The sequence below is a fragment of the Dermochelys coriacea genome, chromosome 16, assembly GCF_009764565.3.
Source record: "Dermochelys coriacea isolate rDerCor1 chromosome 16, rDerCor1.pri.v4, whole genome shotgun sequence".
Taxonomy (NCBI): domain Eukaryota; kingdom Metazoa; phylum Chordata; order Testudines; family Dermochelyidae; genus Dermochelys; species Dermochelys coriacea.
Genome location: NC_050083.1, coordinates 9343039 through 9362458, shown reverse-complemented (window position 1 = coordinate 9362458; position 19420 = coordinate 9343039). Strand labels below are relative to the sequence as shown.

Genomic DNA, 19420 nt, shown 5'->3' with positions numbered 1-19420 from the left:
ACACCTAAGAAGATATTAGGGTGACAAGTAACAGTTAGCATGGATTTGTCAAGAACAAATCATGTCAAATCAATGTAATAGCGTTCTTTGACAGAATAACAAGTGGATAGGTGGGATAGGTGGGAAGCTGTAGAAGTGATATATCTTGGCTTTAATAAGGCTTTTGATACTGTATTGCATAGCATTCTCATAAACAAAGTATGGAAATACAACCTAGGTGGAGCTACTATCAGGTAGGTGCATAAATGGTTGGAAAACCATTCCCAGAGAGTAGTTATCAGTGGTTCACAGTCAAACTGGAAGGACATATCAAGTGGGGTCCCACAGGGATCAGTTCTGGGTCTGGTTCTGTTCAATATCTTCATCAGTGATTTAGATAATGGCATAGAGAGTACACTCAAAGTCTGTGGATGATACCAAGCTGGGAGAGGTTGCAAGTACTTTGGAGGATAGGATTAAAAATCAAAATGATCTGGACAAACTGGAGAAATGGTCTGAAGTACATAGGATGAAATTCAATAAGGACAAATTCAAAGGACTCCACTTAGGAAAGAACAATCAATTGCACACATACAAAATGGGAAATGACTGCAGAGGAAGGAGTACTGCAGAAAGGGAGCTGGGAATCACAGGGAATCACAATCTAAATAGGAGTCAAGAGTGTAACACTGTTGCAAAAAAAGCAAACATCATTCTGGGCTACATTAACAGGAGCGTTGTAAGCAAGACATGAGAAGTAATTCTTTCACTCTACTCTGCACTGATGAAGCCTCAATTGGAGTACTGTGTCCTGTTCTGGGTGCCACCTTTCAGGAAGAATGTGGGCAAACTGGAGAAACTCCAGAGAAGAGCAACAAAAATGATGAAAGGTCTAGAAAACATGACCTGTGAGGGAATATTGAAAATATTGGATTTGTATAGTCTGGAGAAGAGAAGATGGAGAAGGGACATGATAACAGTTTTAAAGTACATAAAAGGTTGTTACAAGGAGGAGGGAGAAAAATTATTCTCTTTAACCTCTGAGGATAGGACAAGCGGCAATGGGCTTAAACTGCAGCAAGGGAGGTTTCAGTTGGACATTAGGAAAAACTTCCTAATTGTCAGGATGGTTAAACACTGGAATAAATTGCCGAAGGAGGTTTTCGAATCTCCACCATTGAAGATTTTTTAAGAGCCTATTAGACAAACAGGGATGGTCAGGGATGGTCTAGATAACACTTAGTCCTGTCTTGAGTTCAGGTGCCTGGACTAGATGACCTCTTGAGGTCCCTTCCAGTCCTATCATTCGATATGATTCTATAAAATGAGGGGATAGGAAAGGAACAGATACTAAATCGAAGGAGCCCTAATAGTGGAATTTGAGGCAATCTGCTCGTGGGGCTAAATCATGCATTATCGAAAGTGAGGCTGTTGTGCACATTTGGCCTTACATTTGAAAGGCTGCCAAGAGCTTTAATGTTCTGTACTGAAAGATGCAAATAACCCCAGCAAGATGGGTGTGTGGGAAATTTCTATCACTTACTTGTGTTGCTCCTTCCTTGGCCTTTGGGGCCTAATTTCTCCCTCAGCTCTACTCAGACCTTTCTACTTACTCCAAAGAAGTTGCACAAATGGAATTAGGGACAGAATTTGGCCTTAACGTTTGCTGTCTGGGATCCCAGAATGCTATCGGCTTGGAATGTTATACCGACCAGGAAGTTCTTCCAGGCAACAACCAGTCTAGAGATGTCCAGTAAATGCCTGGATAGTTGCTTGTTTACTTTAACAATGTGCCATATTTTTCTGAAACATGTTTTATAAATACCTTACTTCTGTGTGTTGTGGGATGCAAAGCAAGAAGCAGTTTTATATCGCAGCCGGGCAAAGGGCAAGCTGGCAATCAGTGCCAGGTCAGGAGGTTGCAGACATTAAAAAGAAATGAGATTTTATTTTGTCCTTAATGGAGGATCTTGTTTCCGCTGGATCCACAACAGAAGCTCTTTCTCCCTCGAGGACATGCCTTGTGGTGATCTTCCTTTGGCCAAGGGGAGCTGGATGGCCTTCCCTATGGAGTCCTTCAAAGCCACTCCTGGGTCATCCATGGGGCAGGCAGCCCAGCAGTGCCCCATACTCTTTCCTTCAGGGGCTGACCATGCTGTCTGTATGTGTACCAGTCCCTACTAGACTAGAAACTGAACCTGAGTTTTAGGTGCACAACCTTTGTTAACTGCCAGGCCTGACGGCTGGTTCCATAAAGGGTGCTGCAGGAAATGGTGTTGGTGATTCATTAGGCAGTGCTCTTCTCCCAGAATCTTTGCCTGGGCATGGCGTTGTGGGACACTGCAGCTGATCCAGGAGTGCACAACAGATCATTTATCTGACAAATGTATCCTTTCCCTGCTTACTAAATACCCATGACAGATCGCAATCGCCTCAAAATGTATTCACCTCAATATTACTGAACGTGTTCACTGAATATCAAAGTATTCCATGCAGTTCTTTCATGATTTATTTTAAACTCTGTGGACTGATGGTGAGCGGTTCTGGCAAGTATTCAATATTGATTATTTCAGCCGAGTTGTGATTGGTGTGGTAAGTCACATGGCATTGTGACTGGAGAAGCGCACAAGGCCATGTTGTGCTAATAGACGTGTGCACCAATTTAAAATTTGGTTTCTGCAAATCCTTATGCATGCAAATTTAATTGCCTTTCTGTGAACTTTCACACCAGTATAACATGATTGTGTGAACATTTGTGGAAAGTGAACATAAAAGGGGTCAATGTTCCAGGGTCTTTTTGGTGGAACCTTTTATTTCCATACTGCCCAGTTCTATGTGGTTGCTTTGCAGCTGGAGATACCACTTTTTTTGGAAGAGACATAAAACCAAAGTTTTGACCATTTGTGGTCAATAAAGACCTCAGTTCGCCTTCAGCATGACTGTTAACATCTGCAGCTTCAACCGGATATGCTGTGATTCTTTACTTCCTTTTTAAAAACAAAATGTGGTGGTGGTGTGCACCGCTAAACACTCAGAGGTGACTATATTGCAGTGGGGACTGAAAAGAGGGGACTGTATTGCAGTGGGGACTGTAAAATGTCTTGGGATCTTTGGGGATGAAAGGTGCGGTGCAAATACACAATATTTTACTAGTCCTCTTTTAAGAGCCTTGTGAGACTGCAGTGTGTGAATCTGACACAGCAGACAGCAGTGGTGGCTGTCTCCCTCAAATGCTTGAACACTTTCTAACAACTGCGTAGAAATACACCATCATCTGGTACTGGAATTAAAAGAGCTGGGTTTGCCCCTCCCTATGTCTCCTTCAGGTTTTGGCCTTTACACCCAAAATGTGTTTTAAGGCTGTGGCTTTTAAGTAGGTGACAAATTGCAGTGGAAGGACTTGGTATGTGGAATATTTTTATGCATCTCTCTTTTCTCTCACCTTTCATTGTTTTTCCCTTTGGAATATCTCCTTTAACATTCCACTCATAATGCTCTTCAAAGGAGGAGACTGTATTTGAATAGCTATGCCTAAAATCTGTTCTCCAGCCAAGGGCCCTTAGACCGGAAAAGAACTAACTTCCCCATATGGCTGAGTGTCTGCATGGGAATTCAAACAGGTGTCTGTGAGCTGGTGGCCATTCCTTTGAACTGCATGAGACACACTGCTGGCCTCAAACGACCCTTTTCCTCTGAAACTTTTACATCATGCTATGTGCCTGGCTGCTAGATTATTATGCCATAAATTTAATAAACTAGGCACTGGCCATCTCACTTTTGATTTGAAGAGCCTAGGACTTGGTTGGTTTTCTCATTTCTTTTGTGTGTTTTGTTTGGTTTCTGGCTTCTTGTTGTTGTGTTTTAAAAGTCTTTGAAAGCTGAGTGCATGTGTCTGGAGAAAACACTTCATTTGAGGAGTTGGCCCTTGTGAATGATTGGGAAATACTGAGGATGGGATTTTCAAAAGCCCTCAGTGTTGGCCAACTCTGTTTCCATTGAAGATAACGGTAAAACTCCCACTGAAGCCAATGGGAACAGAGCCAGGCCAATGCAAAGTAATTTGCAACATCTCTCTTCCCTCCCTCCTTAGTATCCTATATGGAATAAGTTTGGAGGTCTTAGTCCAGTTCCTTGTGGAGAGGTACCCCCTCTTAAACCTACTGCCACATTTGTTGGGCTAGACCAGCGGAGAGGCCAATGACTGACTAGGCCCTGGAAACTGAACACTCCCTTACATCCCAAGAGGTGGCCCGTTCAGTTACGGGTTGAGGGATATCAATCGGGAACCAATTGCCCATGATATCCTCGATCATACCCATGCCACTGCCCAGACAATACATGATTTGTGACTAAAGAGAGAACTTCCCTTGCCAGGGCTGTCCCTTTGCCTGCACAGTTCACACAAATCATTTTAAAAACAAAGATATATCGAATATCTGAAAAGAGGCACTATTAGGAAAATTATAGCACTACCCCCACCCCTTCTCTGCTGCTACCAAGAGATGACATTAACCTATCACCAGTCATTGCTCACTGCCCCTTTCCAATGATCCCTGATATACCAGAGACATGCCACAGCACAGAATTGGTAGACATGGCCAAATGAACCAAAGGAAAGATGAAAAAAGACCCTGGTGCTGAGGGCCAACTTAGAAAAGATTGTGTTCCCTGCAGAGACATCCTCTTTGTCCTCCAGGTATGGTATACAGACTGCCTTTCCTTAGACAGGTATGTCTGGCCTTCTTGAAACACACTAAGCCTAGCATACTTCCATCTAAGTTACCTCCCTTGTTAGTATCAAGATTTTTGGCTTTCTGTCCCAACCACAAATCCCAAAGAAGAGGTAAAGAGCTGTGCAAAATTCAGTACGTAAGCATGAACACATGTGGCTAAATTCTCTGTCAGTCCCTTAGTGAGTGACCCTGGAATCTATACTGTATGCTGCAGATCCCCCTTTCAGTGTGCCTGTCTGTAATTCCCACAAGAGTCAGGGTCAGAACTGATGTCGGACTGCTTTACTGATGACATGCCAAACCAGTCTCGAGGGGGCGCCAGCAGTTGTCTGTAAAGCAGCCAGGGAACCATTGGTTTAGAACAAGAACGAAGGAGGTAAAGCAGTATCCCTATGTAACAACACCTGCTGTATGGGCCAAAGGCAGACTCTGATGGGAAACAAAGGCACATCAAAGGAGAATGAGAGCATTTTCAAATGAACCAGAAGAAATTCAGTGCCTTTGGTGGGACAATGTTCATTGCCCCTTGAAATGTTTGTGTAGCTGAAGATCTCTCCACATCTTGGATCTCCAGCTGGACACCAATTACTGTCCAAGCCTGAGCCTACGTTATTGGGGAGCTCTGGGTAAGAGAGGGGAAGGCAGACCTACCTTTTTGGTCTTGACTGTTGAGGTGCAGCAGTCCCCTCCATCATAGTTGCAGAAGGCTCGGTTATTGATGGCATCACAGTAGTTGTCCCCCATGAAAGGCTGAAAAATAAACAGCATGAAGAGGCTGAGAATATGGATACAGTCCTTAGTGAAGGATCTGGCACTACTGTCGGTAGTGCCAGATGCATCCTCTTTAAAAGCCATGGTCATGTTCATAAGTATTCTAAAAAGACACCACAAAGCAGCTTATACCCAGACTTATATTACTGTTACAAATTTAAATATTCCTTTGAAATGTTGGACACCCAAACATAACAACGCTGTACCCATGTAGGAAAATCTGGAAGTAAAATTGACTAGTCTAGTTTCACCTTCCAAATGAGCTATGTGCAAAGAGTAAACAAAAAGCATAACTGATGGGAAGAAAATTAGAATTGTTGGGCAAGATGTCTACTTGGTGTAAATGGTCTTAACACCATTGACTCTCATTGAGCTATCGTGATTTACAGTAGCACTGGCTTTGGTCTATAAAAGCTTTTCTGTTTTATTTATTTAATATTCTAATAGTTATACAGGCAAGGGATTTTTTTTTAAAAAAGATATGATTTTATTTTGACAAAGTCACTTTAAAAATCTGTAATATTTGGGCAATCTCCCAATAAACCTGCCAATCCATTTACTTATTCGACACACCTTTCCACACTGGAAAGCTGTCAATAGGGACTTTTTGAGGAGTATGCCTTTTACCTCCATTGTAATACACAAGAATAGAGGGCCTGTCTGGAGGGAAAGAATGGGAAAGATAATAAATATTTTGCTTTGGTAAGAACATTCTCGGTTGAATCATCTGGGGGGATTGAACCTAGACCTCTGTATTTAAAACCATGTGCCTGTACTGCTTGAGCTAAAAGACCAGGTCTACTAGTTCAGCTGCAGTAGTAGACTCATAAAACCTTTATACATGCCACTAGAAGGGGACAAAAAATCACACTGCATTAGCTTGGGTTACACTTTAAAAAGCAAAGTCAAGGAAATCATCTTCTTAGAGCCTTTACACAGGTAAAGCTCCCATTGCTATCAATGCAGGATCATGTTATTACTGGCTTAGTACACTGCCTCCCCATGGCCTGGGATAATGGGGAAGGTTGCTCAACCCTCTCCATGCAGGAAGGAGGGGACTCCATACTGAGTGTTTCCTCCATAGCCCTAATGCTGGAGAACATGGCCTGGCCCATTCTTGGCTAACGCCCTACATATTGGAAGGATCATTCTCTGTGCATGTTTTATGCAGTAGCCCACAACCAATAGCATGGTAAAGATTTCGATGGAGAGGCTATGACACTGCTGAATGAATGATGATGAAGAATGTTTCTACTGACACAGAGGGATCCTGGCAATTAGCAATGAAGGGAAAGAAAAAGCAGAAAAAAGGCACGTCAGTAATAATAGCTTCTGGTAAATCATTACATCATTTCAAAGTCTGCCTGAGTAAGAATGCTTCTTAAATAGCAGAGGAGTTGGTACCCAATGATTCATCAGCACATGACTGGCATTTCTTAATGGTCCCTGGATGTTGTTTAGCTCTCTCTAGAGAATAGGAGTGCCTAGCCAGCTTCAATGAATGTAATGCGCAAGATTGCTTATGACAACCAAAGCACTGACAGTGGGATGCTTTTCATTAGGGAACATTTAGACAGAAAACAATTACATTGTCAGGGAGCTATTGCCCTCCAGGGTCTGGCATCTATCTGCAAAAGAAAACAAATGGTTACCTATCTGTAACTGAGCTATGATGACGAGGTGCATTCTATGTGGGTGTGCACACCCTGCACACTGAAGCCAGAGACTTTGCCTAGCAGCACCTATAGGGGAAGTGCTTGTGTCCTGTAGCCATCGCTCCTCCCCTGGCAATATGAAGGTGACACCACCCTGACCCCCTGAACATCAGAAGTGCAGACTCCAATGCAGAGGGGATGGAGGGCAGGTCTGCATCACATCTCGAAGAATCAGTGTGACTGGTAGGTAATTGTTTTTTTTTTTTCTTTGAGTAGATGCAGCCGTCTATCCTGTGTGGGTGATGCACAAGCAGTACTTGCAGGAGGTGGGACTTGGATTCTTTCTGAAGGATGGAAGGCCTGCCTTCCTGACATTTGCATCTGATCTGGATGCAGCCGTAATGGCATAGTGGTTTGGAAAAGTATGTGCAGAGAGCCCAAGAGGCCGCCCTGCAAATGTCCAGTATAGGAAAGTCATTTAGAAATGTCACTGACGTTGGCTGAGCTCTCAGGGAGTGAGGTCATACCCCTTGAGAAGGCACAGCCGAGGCTACTTTGTATGTTGTCATGATACAGGACGTTATCCACCTGGAGACTGTCTGTGAAGAGACTGCTCAACCCTTTGTTCGGTCTGCACATGAAATAAATAGACGTGGTGAGGAACAGAAAGGTTTTGTTCTGTCCACAGAAAACACTAGACATCACCTGACATCCGAAGTGTGGAGACGCTTCTCCTCTATGGTTGAATGTGGCTTAGGGAAGAACACCGTATATATTTAACTTGGTTCAAATGAAACTGGGAAACCACCGTAGATAAAACCGTATGGTGCAGCCACAGGGTCACTTTGTCTTTGGAAGACTGCATGTATGGAGGCTCTGCCATTAAAGCCTGCAACTTGCATGCTCTCTTTGCAGATGTTATTGCCACAAGTAAGGCAGTTTTCTGACATGGAAGGGAGAAAGAAGAAGTTACCAGTGGTTTGAACGGAAGCAGCTAAAACAGTATTAAGGTCCCACAAAGGAACCGGTTCTTTAGCTGGTGGATGGAGGTGAGTGACTGCTTTCAAGAAACTCACTGCTATGGGGTTTGAAGGCACCATTTCCCATGGACAGGTGGATGAAATGCCAAAATCACTGCCAGGTGGACTCTCAGTGAATTAAGTGCAAGGCCAGAAGACTGAAGGTGTAACAGGTACTCCAATACATCCTGGTTACTAGCCAACATTGGTTGAAATCCCCAGGCTAATGATCATACTGAAAACCACTTCTGCTTGGCCAAATAGGCCACTCCGTTGCAGGGCTTCCTACTGTTAAGCAAGACCTGCTGGACAGCCTCTGAACATCATTCTTCCTCCTCATCTAACCAGGCACCATCCATGTTGTGAGATACAGGAAGCTGAGTGCTGGGTGCAAAACTTGTCCAGGTTGAAGAGGAAGGGATATGGGAGGCTGGACCGATAATGCAAGGAAGTTGGAGAACCAACAGTGTCTCGGCCACACTAAAGCAATGAAAATGAGCCTGGTGTGGTCAATTTTAGCTTGATAATGACCTGTGGGATGATTGGAATTGGAGGAAAAGCATACAGCAGTGCCAATTCTCAGCTCAAGTGAAAAGCTTCAGTCGTGGAATGTGAACTGAAATCCCCTTGGGAACAAAACAGCTGGCATTTATTGTTTTCTCTCAACTGCTGGGATGCCCCAGTCTGCAAAGATGGACTGCAGGATGCTGGGCTTCAGAGACCACTCATGATTCAGGAAGAAATTCCAGCTGTAGTGATTCACCAGGTGATGGTGGATCCCAGACAAGTGATTGGCCATGGGGTAATGGTTTCCATGATGCAAAACTGCCAGAACTGCAGTGCCTCCTGACAAAGCATGTTGGAGTGTCCTCTCCTCTGCCAGTCCACACATCACAGTGGTACTGTCGGTGAGTAGGAGAACTGCTGAGCCCCTGATGTGATCTTGGAAAGTCTGACAAGTATTGTAGATGGCACGAAGCTCCAGGACAGCGATATGTGGAGAAGCTTCCTGTTCTGACAACAGGCCTTGAAACTTCAATGACTCCACAGGCACTCGCCAACCTATTAAGGAGGCATTGGTTCTGGTTGGTGGAGACCAAGCAAAGGGAACACCCTGGCACATGTTGTCCTAAATTGTCCAGTATCACAAGGAATCTAGGATTGGCGGAGGAAGACGGACCAATCTGTCCAAGGGATGATGGTGCAGATGGTAGACCAACTTCAACCACATTTGAAGAGAACAAAGGCCGCAGCCTGGCATATTAGACTACTCGTATAGGAATGCCTGAGGGTGCAGACATAAGTGGCAAATCGCATGGAATTCTTCAGTCAGCAGATACGGTCTCAAATTCATAGAGTTTATCAGGGCCCCAAAAAATCTGATTCTTTAAGTTGGAACAACTGTTGACTTCCTGCTGGTTAGGATGAGACCCAGACAATTGAGTAGGTGTAGTGTGAACTGCACATGACAGTTCACCCCTTAGTAACCTCTGGACTCACCCCTTAATAACCAATTGCCCAGATATGGGAAGATAGAAATTCTCCTCTTCCTGAGGTACGCTGTTACCATGACTGTGCATTTCGTAAAGATCTTTGGGGTGAAAGACAGGCTCTAGAACAGCATAGTGTACTGGTAGTGCTGGTCTGCCATGACAAACCGGAGAAAACTCCTGTGTCTCAGGAGAATTGCTACATGAAAAGAAACATCCTGAAGGTCCAGGGCAATGAACCAGCCATTGTGATTTAAGGCGGGGAGGATAGTTGCCAGGGCGATCATATGGAATCTCATGTATCTGATATATTCATTGAGGTCACGGAGGTCAAGGTTAGGTCTCATCCCTCCCTTAGACTTGGGAACCAGGAAATAGATGGAGTACAATCCCAGTCTCCGATGCTGCAGTGGGACCTCCTCTACAAACCCCAGGGCCAGTAGAGACTGAAACTGCTCAAGGAGCAGTGTCTCCTGAGAGGGATGCTTGAAGAAGGACAGGGTAGTGGGTGCAACAGAAGGACGGAAAGGAACTGTATGGCATAACCCAATCTGATGGTGTTTAGGCCCCTGTTGTCTGTTGTAATCGAGTCCCAAACACTGTAAAAATGGGCCAGCTGTCCCCAAATAAGGGTGACAGGGAAGGAAAGGTTACCACTGGATTGCTGCCTTGGTCACATGAGTCAAAACAGGCACTTGCACCTGGCAGTAGGGGGTGGCTGGCTAAGCTCAGAACCAGAGGACCTCCTGCTTTGGATCTGTGGCACTTTCTGGAGTAGTCCCATTGTTGCTCAGGAAGGGAGGACTGTCCAAAAAATGCTGCAAGTGGTATTGTTGATGTGGCATCTCCTCACAGCAGGGGTATGTACTCTCAAAGCACACAAAGTAGCTTGGGAGTCTTCAATAGAGTGCAAGCTTTTGTTGGTCTTTTCTGAAATCAAAACACAGCCATCAAACAGTAAGTCCTCAATGGTCTGCTGTATGTTGGGTGCAATGCCTGATCTCTGTAGCCATGAGACCCTCCCATAGTTTCAGCTCATGTCATAATCCTGGCTGAGGCATCTGCCTCATCCAGAGCTGCCTGCAGTGGCATTTTTGCCACCAAATGGCCCTCTGAAATGAGCACCTTGAACTCTTCCCTGGAGGCTTTTGGCCACATGTCCATGAATTTTGACATGGCCACCCAATTAACAAAGTCATATTTGGAGAAAAATGCCTACTGGCTCATGGTGTGCATCTGCATGGTGGAGGAATGTATAAATCTTTCTCCCTATCAAGTCCATCCTCTTTGGGCATAGATTTATACCTTCTCTGCTGAGCCCTGTTGTTTGCTGCAGTCACCCCAATGGAGTGAGGGGCTGGGTGGGAGTAAAAACCCTCCACCTGTTGTGTGGGAACAAAGCACTGTTTCTCTGAATGCTTCACCGAAATGGGGGGAATGAAGATGGGGTATTCCACAGGGCCTTTGCAGGCTACAAGGGATCCTTATTTATTGGGTGGGCTACTCTTCCTGGAGCTGATGGCCGGAAAATATCCAGCAGCTTATCCATATTCTCCTGGAGGAATTCCGCCGGGAAAACCAAAGTAGCAGCCATATACTCAGGAGGTCCTGATATGCCTTAAAGTCCTCGGGTGCCAAGGGAGAGGAAGATTCCAGCATGGTAGAATCATCCAGGGAGGACAAGGAGGAGGTTTTCTGCATCAGAGACAGATCCTGTTCTTCTACCACAGCATCCAGACAGAAGAGCCCCATAGGATGGAAGAGAATGACCCTGTCCTGGATCTTGAAGAATGCCAGAGATTCCATGGTGACAATGGGGAAGCCAGCCCCAATGGGGCAAACAACTGGTCAGATTAGGAGGCAGCCTCAGTGCTGAAGAGGAGTGGGGCATCGGCACCAGAGGCACCAAATGAGAGACATTCCCATCAAGTACCGTGGGAGGCATTGGCATTGAGGCTGGGATTTGCTTCCAAGACAGTGATGGTGCTGAAGGATGCCACAGCACTGAGGGGGTCTTTGGTGCCGGGCCTAGGCCTCGACTTCATAAACTGCCACCTAGGTGGTGCGAGCTATGGAGCCGATGTCCCCATTGGCTCTATGACATGGCCAGAAGGTGCCAAGGGCACAACAGAGGATGAGCCAGTGTCACTAGAGCACTGGAGAACACCTGAATCATGAAGCGTCCGGGATTGAGAGACAAAGTAGGTCTAATGCTGCCTGGTACGCTATTGGCGTGGGGCTGATGTTGTCAGTACTGGACTCAATGGATGCCCATGACCACAACCAGAGTTGACAGTACTGGCCTTTACTGCCCTCAGTGCTGGGCCAGGGAGCGGCTGGACAGACCTACTCCCTCCCACAGGCCAGTGCTGGTCAGCACTCCTCTTAGAAGAGGAGGAGGAGGATTCTCCCTGAACCCTGGAATAGTCCTGGTTTCTTTTATGGGACCTTTTCCTCGCTGACCAAAGGAGGATGAACAACCATTTTCCTCTGGGGGCAAACACCAGAGTGGGAATGCGGAGTGGCATCACCTGCCAGGTCCGAAGGCGGCTGCTGAGCAGATGAGGGCCTTAGTGCTGAAGCGGGCTTTGTGGCCTGCTCCAGGAGGTACTGCTTAAACAGCAAATCTCACTCCATCAGGGTCCTCTTTGTGAATGACTTGCAGATGGAGCCTCTGTCTTTAACGTGTCCCTCGTTAAAGTGGTGTCGCTGCTGGGGATGCCCCCCCTACACACTGGACAACTGGTGAGGGCATCAAACAAGTCAGCCAAGTACTCTAGCTAAAATTAAACTAACGCTTAACTAAACCTAAGGTACTCCTACTATTATATACAAGCAAGAGTTCTCAGAAAATGAGATGAAATTGTGAGGTGAAGACACCACACACATCTCCGACACTTGGCCATGGGCGGTGAGAAAGAACTCAGGGGGTTAGTCACCCTTATATGGCCAGAGCAGGGTGTGAACGCTGCCCCTATAGGTAAAGTTCTCTGGCTCTGGTGCACAGGGTGCACACACCCACACAGAATACATGGCTATGTATACTCGAAGAAGAACCTTTTATCATGTGAAAGTTGTACTGCACAACATCCACACAGGAGGAGGCACTGTGGTCGAGTATTTAGTGTGGAAGTCAGGAGACCTGGGTTTCGTTCCAAGCTCTGCTACCTTGGGGAAGTCACTTCACTTCAGTGTACCCACCTGTAAAACTGGAGTAATATTTACCGATGGCACAGGGGTGCTGAGAGTATTATCAGTGCTTGGATTCTCAGTTAGGCGCTAGCGGAAGGCTCAGAGGAGCAAAGACATTCTTAAGGATAATGCACCAGCGTGGAACTCAGGAGGCATGGGTTCAAATCCTGGCTCTTCTATAGACTCTCTGTGTGACATTGGGTGAGTCACTTAGGCCCAGATCCTCAATGGTATTTATATCCCCAACTTCCATTGGAAATTAGGGGCCTAAAGACCTTTGAGGATCTGAATCTTAATCCCTCTGTGTTTTAGTTTCTCCCTCTGTAAATGGGGATAACGCTTCCCTGCCTCACAAAGGGGCTGTGAAGATAAGTTTGTGGAGTGTTCAGACAACACAGTGGTGGGGGGCAAGTCAGCACCAAGACACACAGAGAGGTGCCTAGTGCTGCTTTTACACAAAATATGTCAAGACTTCTACAACTGTTAAAGGAAGCAGCCAATAGACATTTCATACTTTCTGAAAATCATTAATTACTAATGGCACATGAGACTAAAAAGCCAGACCCCAGCCTTAAACTGCCTCAATTTGCTCAAAATGGGCCGAGATTCAATGGGAAGGTTTGTTAACGTTTCAGTATCTCAGGGCAGAGGGCTGAGTGTGTGATGAAACCAGGAGAGTTTAATATGTTTTTTAGGTTTCATTGGAAATGCTTTCCATGGCTCTAGATCTGACTGAATGCTTATTCAGATAGAAAGGGTAGGAGATGCTAAGAATGCCTGGATTTGAACTGTTTGCTGGGCAGGGAAGCGCCTTGATGCATAAGTCCTTCATAAGCAGGATGAGTTCAGTGCCCAGAAAACCTATCTGGCAGGGTTCATCAACACAGTTTCCTTTAGGAGGCAAAACTTTGGCTTGGAGGGGCCACTTGGTGGGTTTTTACTATCAATGGCCATTTTTCCTGTTGTATTCAGTGCCAGGATGAGGGTGATGTGTGTCCGGTTTTTGAACAACTCAGAAAATAATTCAGGCTGGGAATTCCAATGAAGCCGAAAGATGTTAGGCCCCCAATTCCCATTGTATTTCAATGACAGTTGGGTGCCTAACTCTCTTAAGCCCCTTTGAAACATCCCAATCTCAGTATTTTAAAAGTCCCCATCTCCAGTCCTCCTTCCTCCTGCCATTTCCCGGTCCTTCCTGCCCTAGTTCCACATCTGGGTTGTTCTTGCTCCCTTTCTCTTTCCTAATGTTTATCTCTTCTCCAAGGTTCAGGGGAGAGGAGGTGCCCTGGACTTTCAGAGAGTTCAACTTCTAGTCAGATAGAGCAACCTTAAACCCCTACAACATCAAGGCAAACAATTGGAGGCTTTTGTGACTGTCCAATGATGACTCACCAAATCCTGAGAATGCCTTAGTTAGACACTCTAAGGCTTAGTTAGACTCTCTAAGGCTCGTCCAGTCATCAGCTGTCACTGAGCACTGCTCTGCACTAGAAAAATGACTTTTTCTTGCCCATAGGTGTCAGAACTGGTACAACTGAAGACCATTTAACTGCAAGTAAAGACAATGCCAAACCGGATTTGGCCATTCCTTAGAAACAGAGATTTAAAACTGATTCATCTGCACCCATTGTTACCACCCACCCTAGGAAACCAAAGTGGATGGGCTTAGTTAATTAACTCTAATGCTCACGTCGCAGGCTTTGATGCAGTGAATCAGCGCTGGGTGTGGATACCACTTGAGTCCTGCTGTGCAGACAACGCTCTGGAGAAGGAGAGAGAAAGAAATGGGCTAAGACAAAGAAATCAGTGCGCACAAAGCGAATGTGCTTGCATACATGCCCCCCACCCCACCAAACTCTCCCAATGTAGTCCCATTTCTAACACCTCTCGAATTTTCAGGCTCTGGAAGTCCTCCAACTATGTACAAGATGCTTTGGGCTTGACACTTGCAATAACAGAATGTTTGGGATTAAAATAATACTTAAGGTTCTTCCGAAAAGTCATGTTCAATATTTCACTCATGGCGGGGAGATGTGGCAGGGAAAGGGAAAGGTAGCATCCAGGTTCTAGCTCTGGGAAGTGTGGGGGAGACATTTCGGAATGGCTTTAGGCGGCTTCTTTGGAGCCACCAGGCACCACTTTTTATGGCTGCCTAAGGAGATCGCTGGGGGGAGTGCTGGAGGTGGAAAAAAGCTCTTATGGAAAAAAGTCTTTTAGAATTGAATAGAAAATGGAAACCTTTCTATAAGTCTTTTGCACCCTCATATAGATTTTAAATAGCACTGTATCCCCACAAGACCACTCAAAATAACCATAAAAAGGGCTATATCTGCTATTACATTTAGAGTCAATTTCAATAGAACCCTATTTATTTCAGCTTCATCAAATATTACATGACTTTTCCATAAGGCAAAGCTGGGAAGGACTAGTCATGGACAAAACACAGATATTTCAAAAAGTTCTTCAAACCCGACAGGTCTGCAGAAGGGAGTGGGAGACTCATGAGAGCAGGTATATTTCTGATGATACTCTCACTTCGAGTCCCCAGTCATCACAGAGGCATTGTCTTCATTAGGAAAAAAGGTACATTCTTACCTCATGTTAACTGACACATGGTAACTAACATAGGGTACAATCCCAGAGAAGACAAGGCAGTGTGTAGTTTTATCATGAGGCCTTCCCCATAGTCTTTACCTTGATCTGCTAATTTGTGTAAAACTACAATCTGCCTAGTCTTCACTTGGGTTTTACCTCACATTAGTTACCGTGTCTCAGCTACCACAAGATAAGAACACACTTTTTTTCCCTAGTGGAGGCACATGCAGTATGGTAATGGTACCCACAAACATGGAAGCTATAGGAAAAAGAAGATTAAGCCAAACTCTTTCAATTATCAAGAAATGGTTGAGGGTTTGGATAGTCTTTGGGTGGAGAGAAGAGGAGGGAAAGTCCAGAGGAACCAAAGAGGATTATTATTTTATCTAAACCACTTCTCCCCTACTTAAGAAAGACTCTACCGGAAGCGAGCTTAGTAAGGAGTACTGCGTAGACTGCATGACTACTATCTCTATGCTGCCTTCTGATCCCCACCCTCCCTGAACATCCATCAGTCACAACACTCATTTCACAAGGTTGGTTTCCTTTACAGAGGAGGGAACAATCGTATTAAGATAACAACGGTGACACAACCGCTGGTTTTGTGAGGTGTGCCAAGGGGCATTTGCCAACCAGTCAGGATTGTGCTAGAGGTTTAGGAAAGAAAGGAATTAACATTTAGAAGGGACTGTGGCATGAGCCATCCCTTCCCCTATTTATCTGAGGCCTAATTTAATCCGTCTGCAGGGGAACCTCAGCATGTTTGTACAGTTTCTGTCATTTGAGGCTTACCTGACATGCACTAGAAAAAAGGACTTTTATACTATCAGCACAGGGCTGTTTATCTTTCCGACACCCTCGGATTTTCCACTATTAGTCAGGCCTAGCCTGCCCCACCTGTCTCACAACAGGGCCTGTCTATGTGAGAGGGGAAGAGGCCAGGGAAGCTGGCGGGGGAGGAGAGAGAAACCAATGTTGTTTATCCCATCAGCGAGGGAGACTGCAAGGCGCAGGGGCCCCACAGCATCAAGTTTGCTCCCAATGAGCTCTTGACAGACATCTGGAACTTTCAAGGCCACCACAAACCGTAAGACTTTTTTTTTTCCTTTTATTTGCTGTGCTTCAGGGCAAAAAAGAGAAAACCTTTTTAGGTCTCAAAACATATAAGACCGGGGATTGGGGAGAGGCAAGGACTGAGTCCAGGAGCTTTTGAACCCAGGGCTAAACTGAAGGAGAACTGAAGAAAAATACAGACCTTGCCCTTCTCCATACCCAGACCCATCCAAATAATATGAGAAAAATAACTGCATTTCCAAAGAACTTCCTCTGCTCCCTGGGGCACCAACATTAAAACAAAAAAACATTTGCTGCCAATATACGTGACTGAGTATGTGGATTTGGAACTGGAGAAAGGGACTGGCCTGACCGTCCTGGAAAGGGAAGGACTGTGTTTATCCACAGAAGAGGTCAAGCACTCACAGCAGCAGAGCAAGCACCCAATCACCATGTCTTGTTGATATGCACCAGCCCTGACCAGGAGAGTCCTCTCCACGGCCCCTTCAGTTCTCTGTCTCTCTGTTGAGATGGATGATTACTACAGCTTGAGAACTGCCCTAACAGCACCAAACCTATCCCACATGACCGCACTGAGCAGTCACCTAACGGATCCAACCGCCTGGGCTGGATTCACATCAACTGCTTAGTGATGATAGACTCCATATCCCATTACAAACAGTCCTAGAAAGAAGTCAACTGAAAGAAAGAATTAAAACACTGGAAGTGATAGGACAGAGGATAGTTTCCAGAAAACACCTCTGGGAAAATCCATGGGCTGAAGTGGATGTCCAGTCTACAGTTGCTCAAACTTTGCAAAACTGAGGTTCATATGAACAATCCTGGCTGGGATGATTTAGTTGGTGTTGCTCCTACTTTGAGCAGGGGATTGGACTAGATGATTTCCTGAGGTCTCTTTCAACCCTAATATTCTATAATTCTGCGAATTTGCCAGGAACATCTAATTGCATAAAAACATAGATACTACTTAAAATCCCAAATCAATGCATGTTGCCATAACATTTGTTTATTGTGCTTTAGTGGGTGAACAACTCTAGTAAAGACCTAACATAGGCCACCACTCAAGTGGATAGACAAGAGCGGGGTGCTTCAGGAGGTGGCATTTAAATAAACGGGGAGAAAACTTGTTCTCAGTAAGTTTGGAGGCAACTTTGGAGAAGCCTCTTCTTCAGAAAGGCTGTTGCCAAGTAAAGTTGGTTCTCTGTAGAGAATCTATTGGTTATTTTCACTGAGCTCAGCAGTAGAGCCAGGAGAAAAATGGATTTGTCAGTTCACTGGCAATTCTGAAAAAACTTTAAAAAAATTATTTTGGTTCAATCTGAAAATTATTATTTTTATTATTTTTTGAAATTTTTGGTGAAATGACAAACCTGAAAAAAATCATTTCAGATTGAACAAACGTTTCATTCAACCATACTGACATGTTTCAACCATTATAAAACATTTTAAAAATAAAAAAATAGGATTAAAGGAAATTTATGAACAAAAATAATTTTGAACTGAAAAGTCAAAACCTTTTGATTTGGGGGGAATATTTTCCCCATTGTTTTTTGACCAAAACAATTCAGTGAAAATGACACGAATTTGTGAAATGTGTATGGGTCTCCGAATCTGCACTTTTCACCCCCCAAAAAATTAGTGTGAAAGATGTCTCCCAGCTCTACTTACCTGCATTAAACCACATCAGTTGTTCGGCTTTGTCTTCTCCCTGTAGCTATATACGGAAGGTGATATCCACCCCCCAGTCAAAGGGCTAACAAAATGCCTATGCCCCACGTAAGCCTCAAATGTTAAATGGTGGATAGGTTTTGTGCTGGCCCTTAGCCTAGGGGGCAATTTCACCCAGAGGGAGGGAATGCAGCCACTGGCCACTTTGCCATATTGTAGGGCCCTGTAGGATGCCTTTGGCTGATTAGCCCTGTATTAAATTAATTAGGACCTGACCAGGCGCTTTTGAGCTGTGAATGGAGAGGGACATGGGGGGTCCATATTACAGTGAGCAGCTTGGGGGAGTGGGTGGGGTTCATGTTGCAGCAGCTGCTCTGCCAACCTTTCTGCTGGCCCGTCTGGGGACGTGGGACCCTAAACCCACCCACACCACACTTTTCCCTTCTCCACGTTAGTGATGGAATGCCCAAGAGAGCAGGGTCTGGGGCAAGGCAAGCAGGGGACTGCAACCAGATTAAACAAGGGGTGTTGTAGGTGTGTGCGTGTGTGAAGGCCATTTTCACCTCCCACAATCCTCCTCAAACATGCACAGTCCAAACACACCCAGAAATCAGCTGGTGCAGTAGAACATACAAAGTTGCTACTTGCACAAAGCACAGTCCACCTGTGATCTGCATTGGTTCCAGATCATTTCCAGATGCTATTTAAGGTGGTGGGTTTAATAACTGGGAGATTTACATGGGCTCAGTCCTGGTGACTTCAGAGACCAGCTCTCGCCCAGTGTGATACCTTAGCAGATGAGATCATTGCAGCTGCTCCTGCTAACACCTGACACTGCTAATATGCAGGAGGCTGGGAGCAGGACCCTCTCAGAGAAAGGCCGTCAGCTATGGACTTGGCTTTTCTTGCTGGTTTGACAAAGTCTGAATTCCCAATGTTCCCCTCAAGGCTTTTTCTCATGGGTGAGGAAGGGGCAGGAGGAATGACTTGATGGGAGTGTTCTGTCTGTATGGAAATATGGGTGGTTTTGATTTAAGGCCTTTGGTCCTAACAGTGGTAACTCTAATGAATACATGGGCACTTGCAGCACTGCATGGGCTCACTGAAGTAAATAAATGCAAATACCGAACAGAGGAGGAATGGGCGGTGCTCCCACTGTTAAGAGATCCACCCCTGGAGCCTGGCTTGCAGATGTGACCCAATGGTATTTATGGGGTGGGGACAAGACCAAGGCAAATATACAA

General features: G+C 45.2%; 1 protein-coding gene across 1 annotated transcript in view; it reads right to left on the bottom strand.

The window, feature by feature from the left end:
• Positions 1-19420, bottom strand: part of PAPPA (pappalysin 1) — a 228182-nt gene that overhangs the window by 12031 nt on the left and 196731 nt on the right. Inside the window, exons 20-21 of the mRNA XM_038374672.2 lie at positions 14530-14601; positions 5364-5462 (exon numbers count right to left, since the gene is read on the bottom strand). Of these exons, the coding sequence (XP_038230600.1) occupies positions 5364-5462; positions 14530-14601 (171 nt within the window). The remainder of the gene's footprint in view (positions 1-5363; positions 5463-14529; positions 14602-19420) is intronic.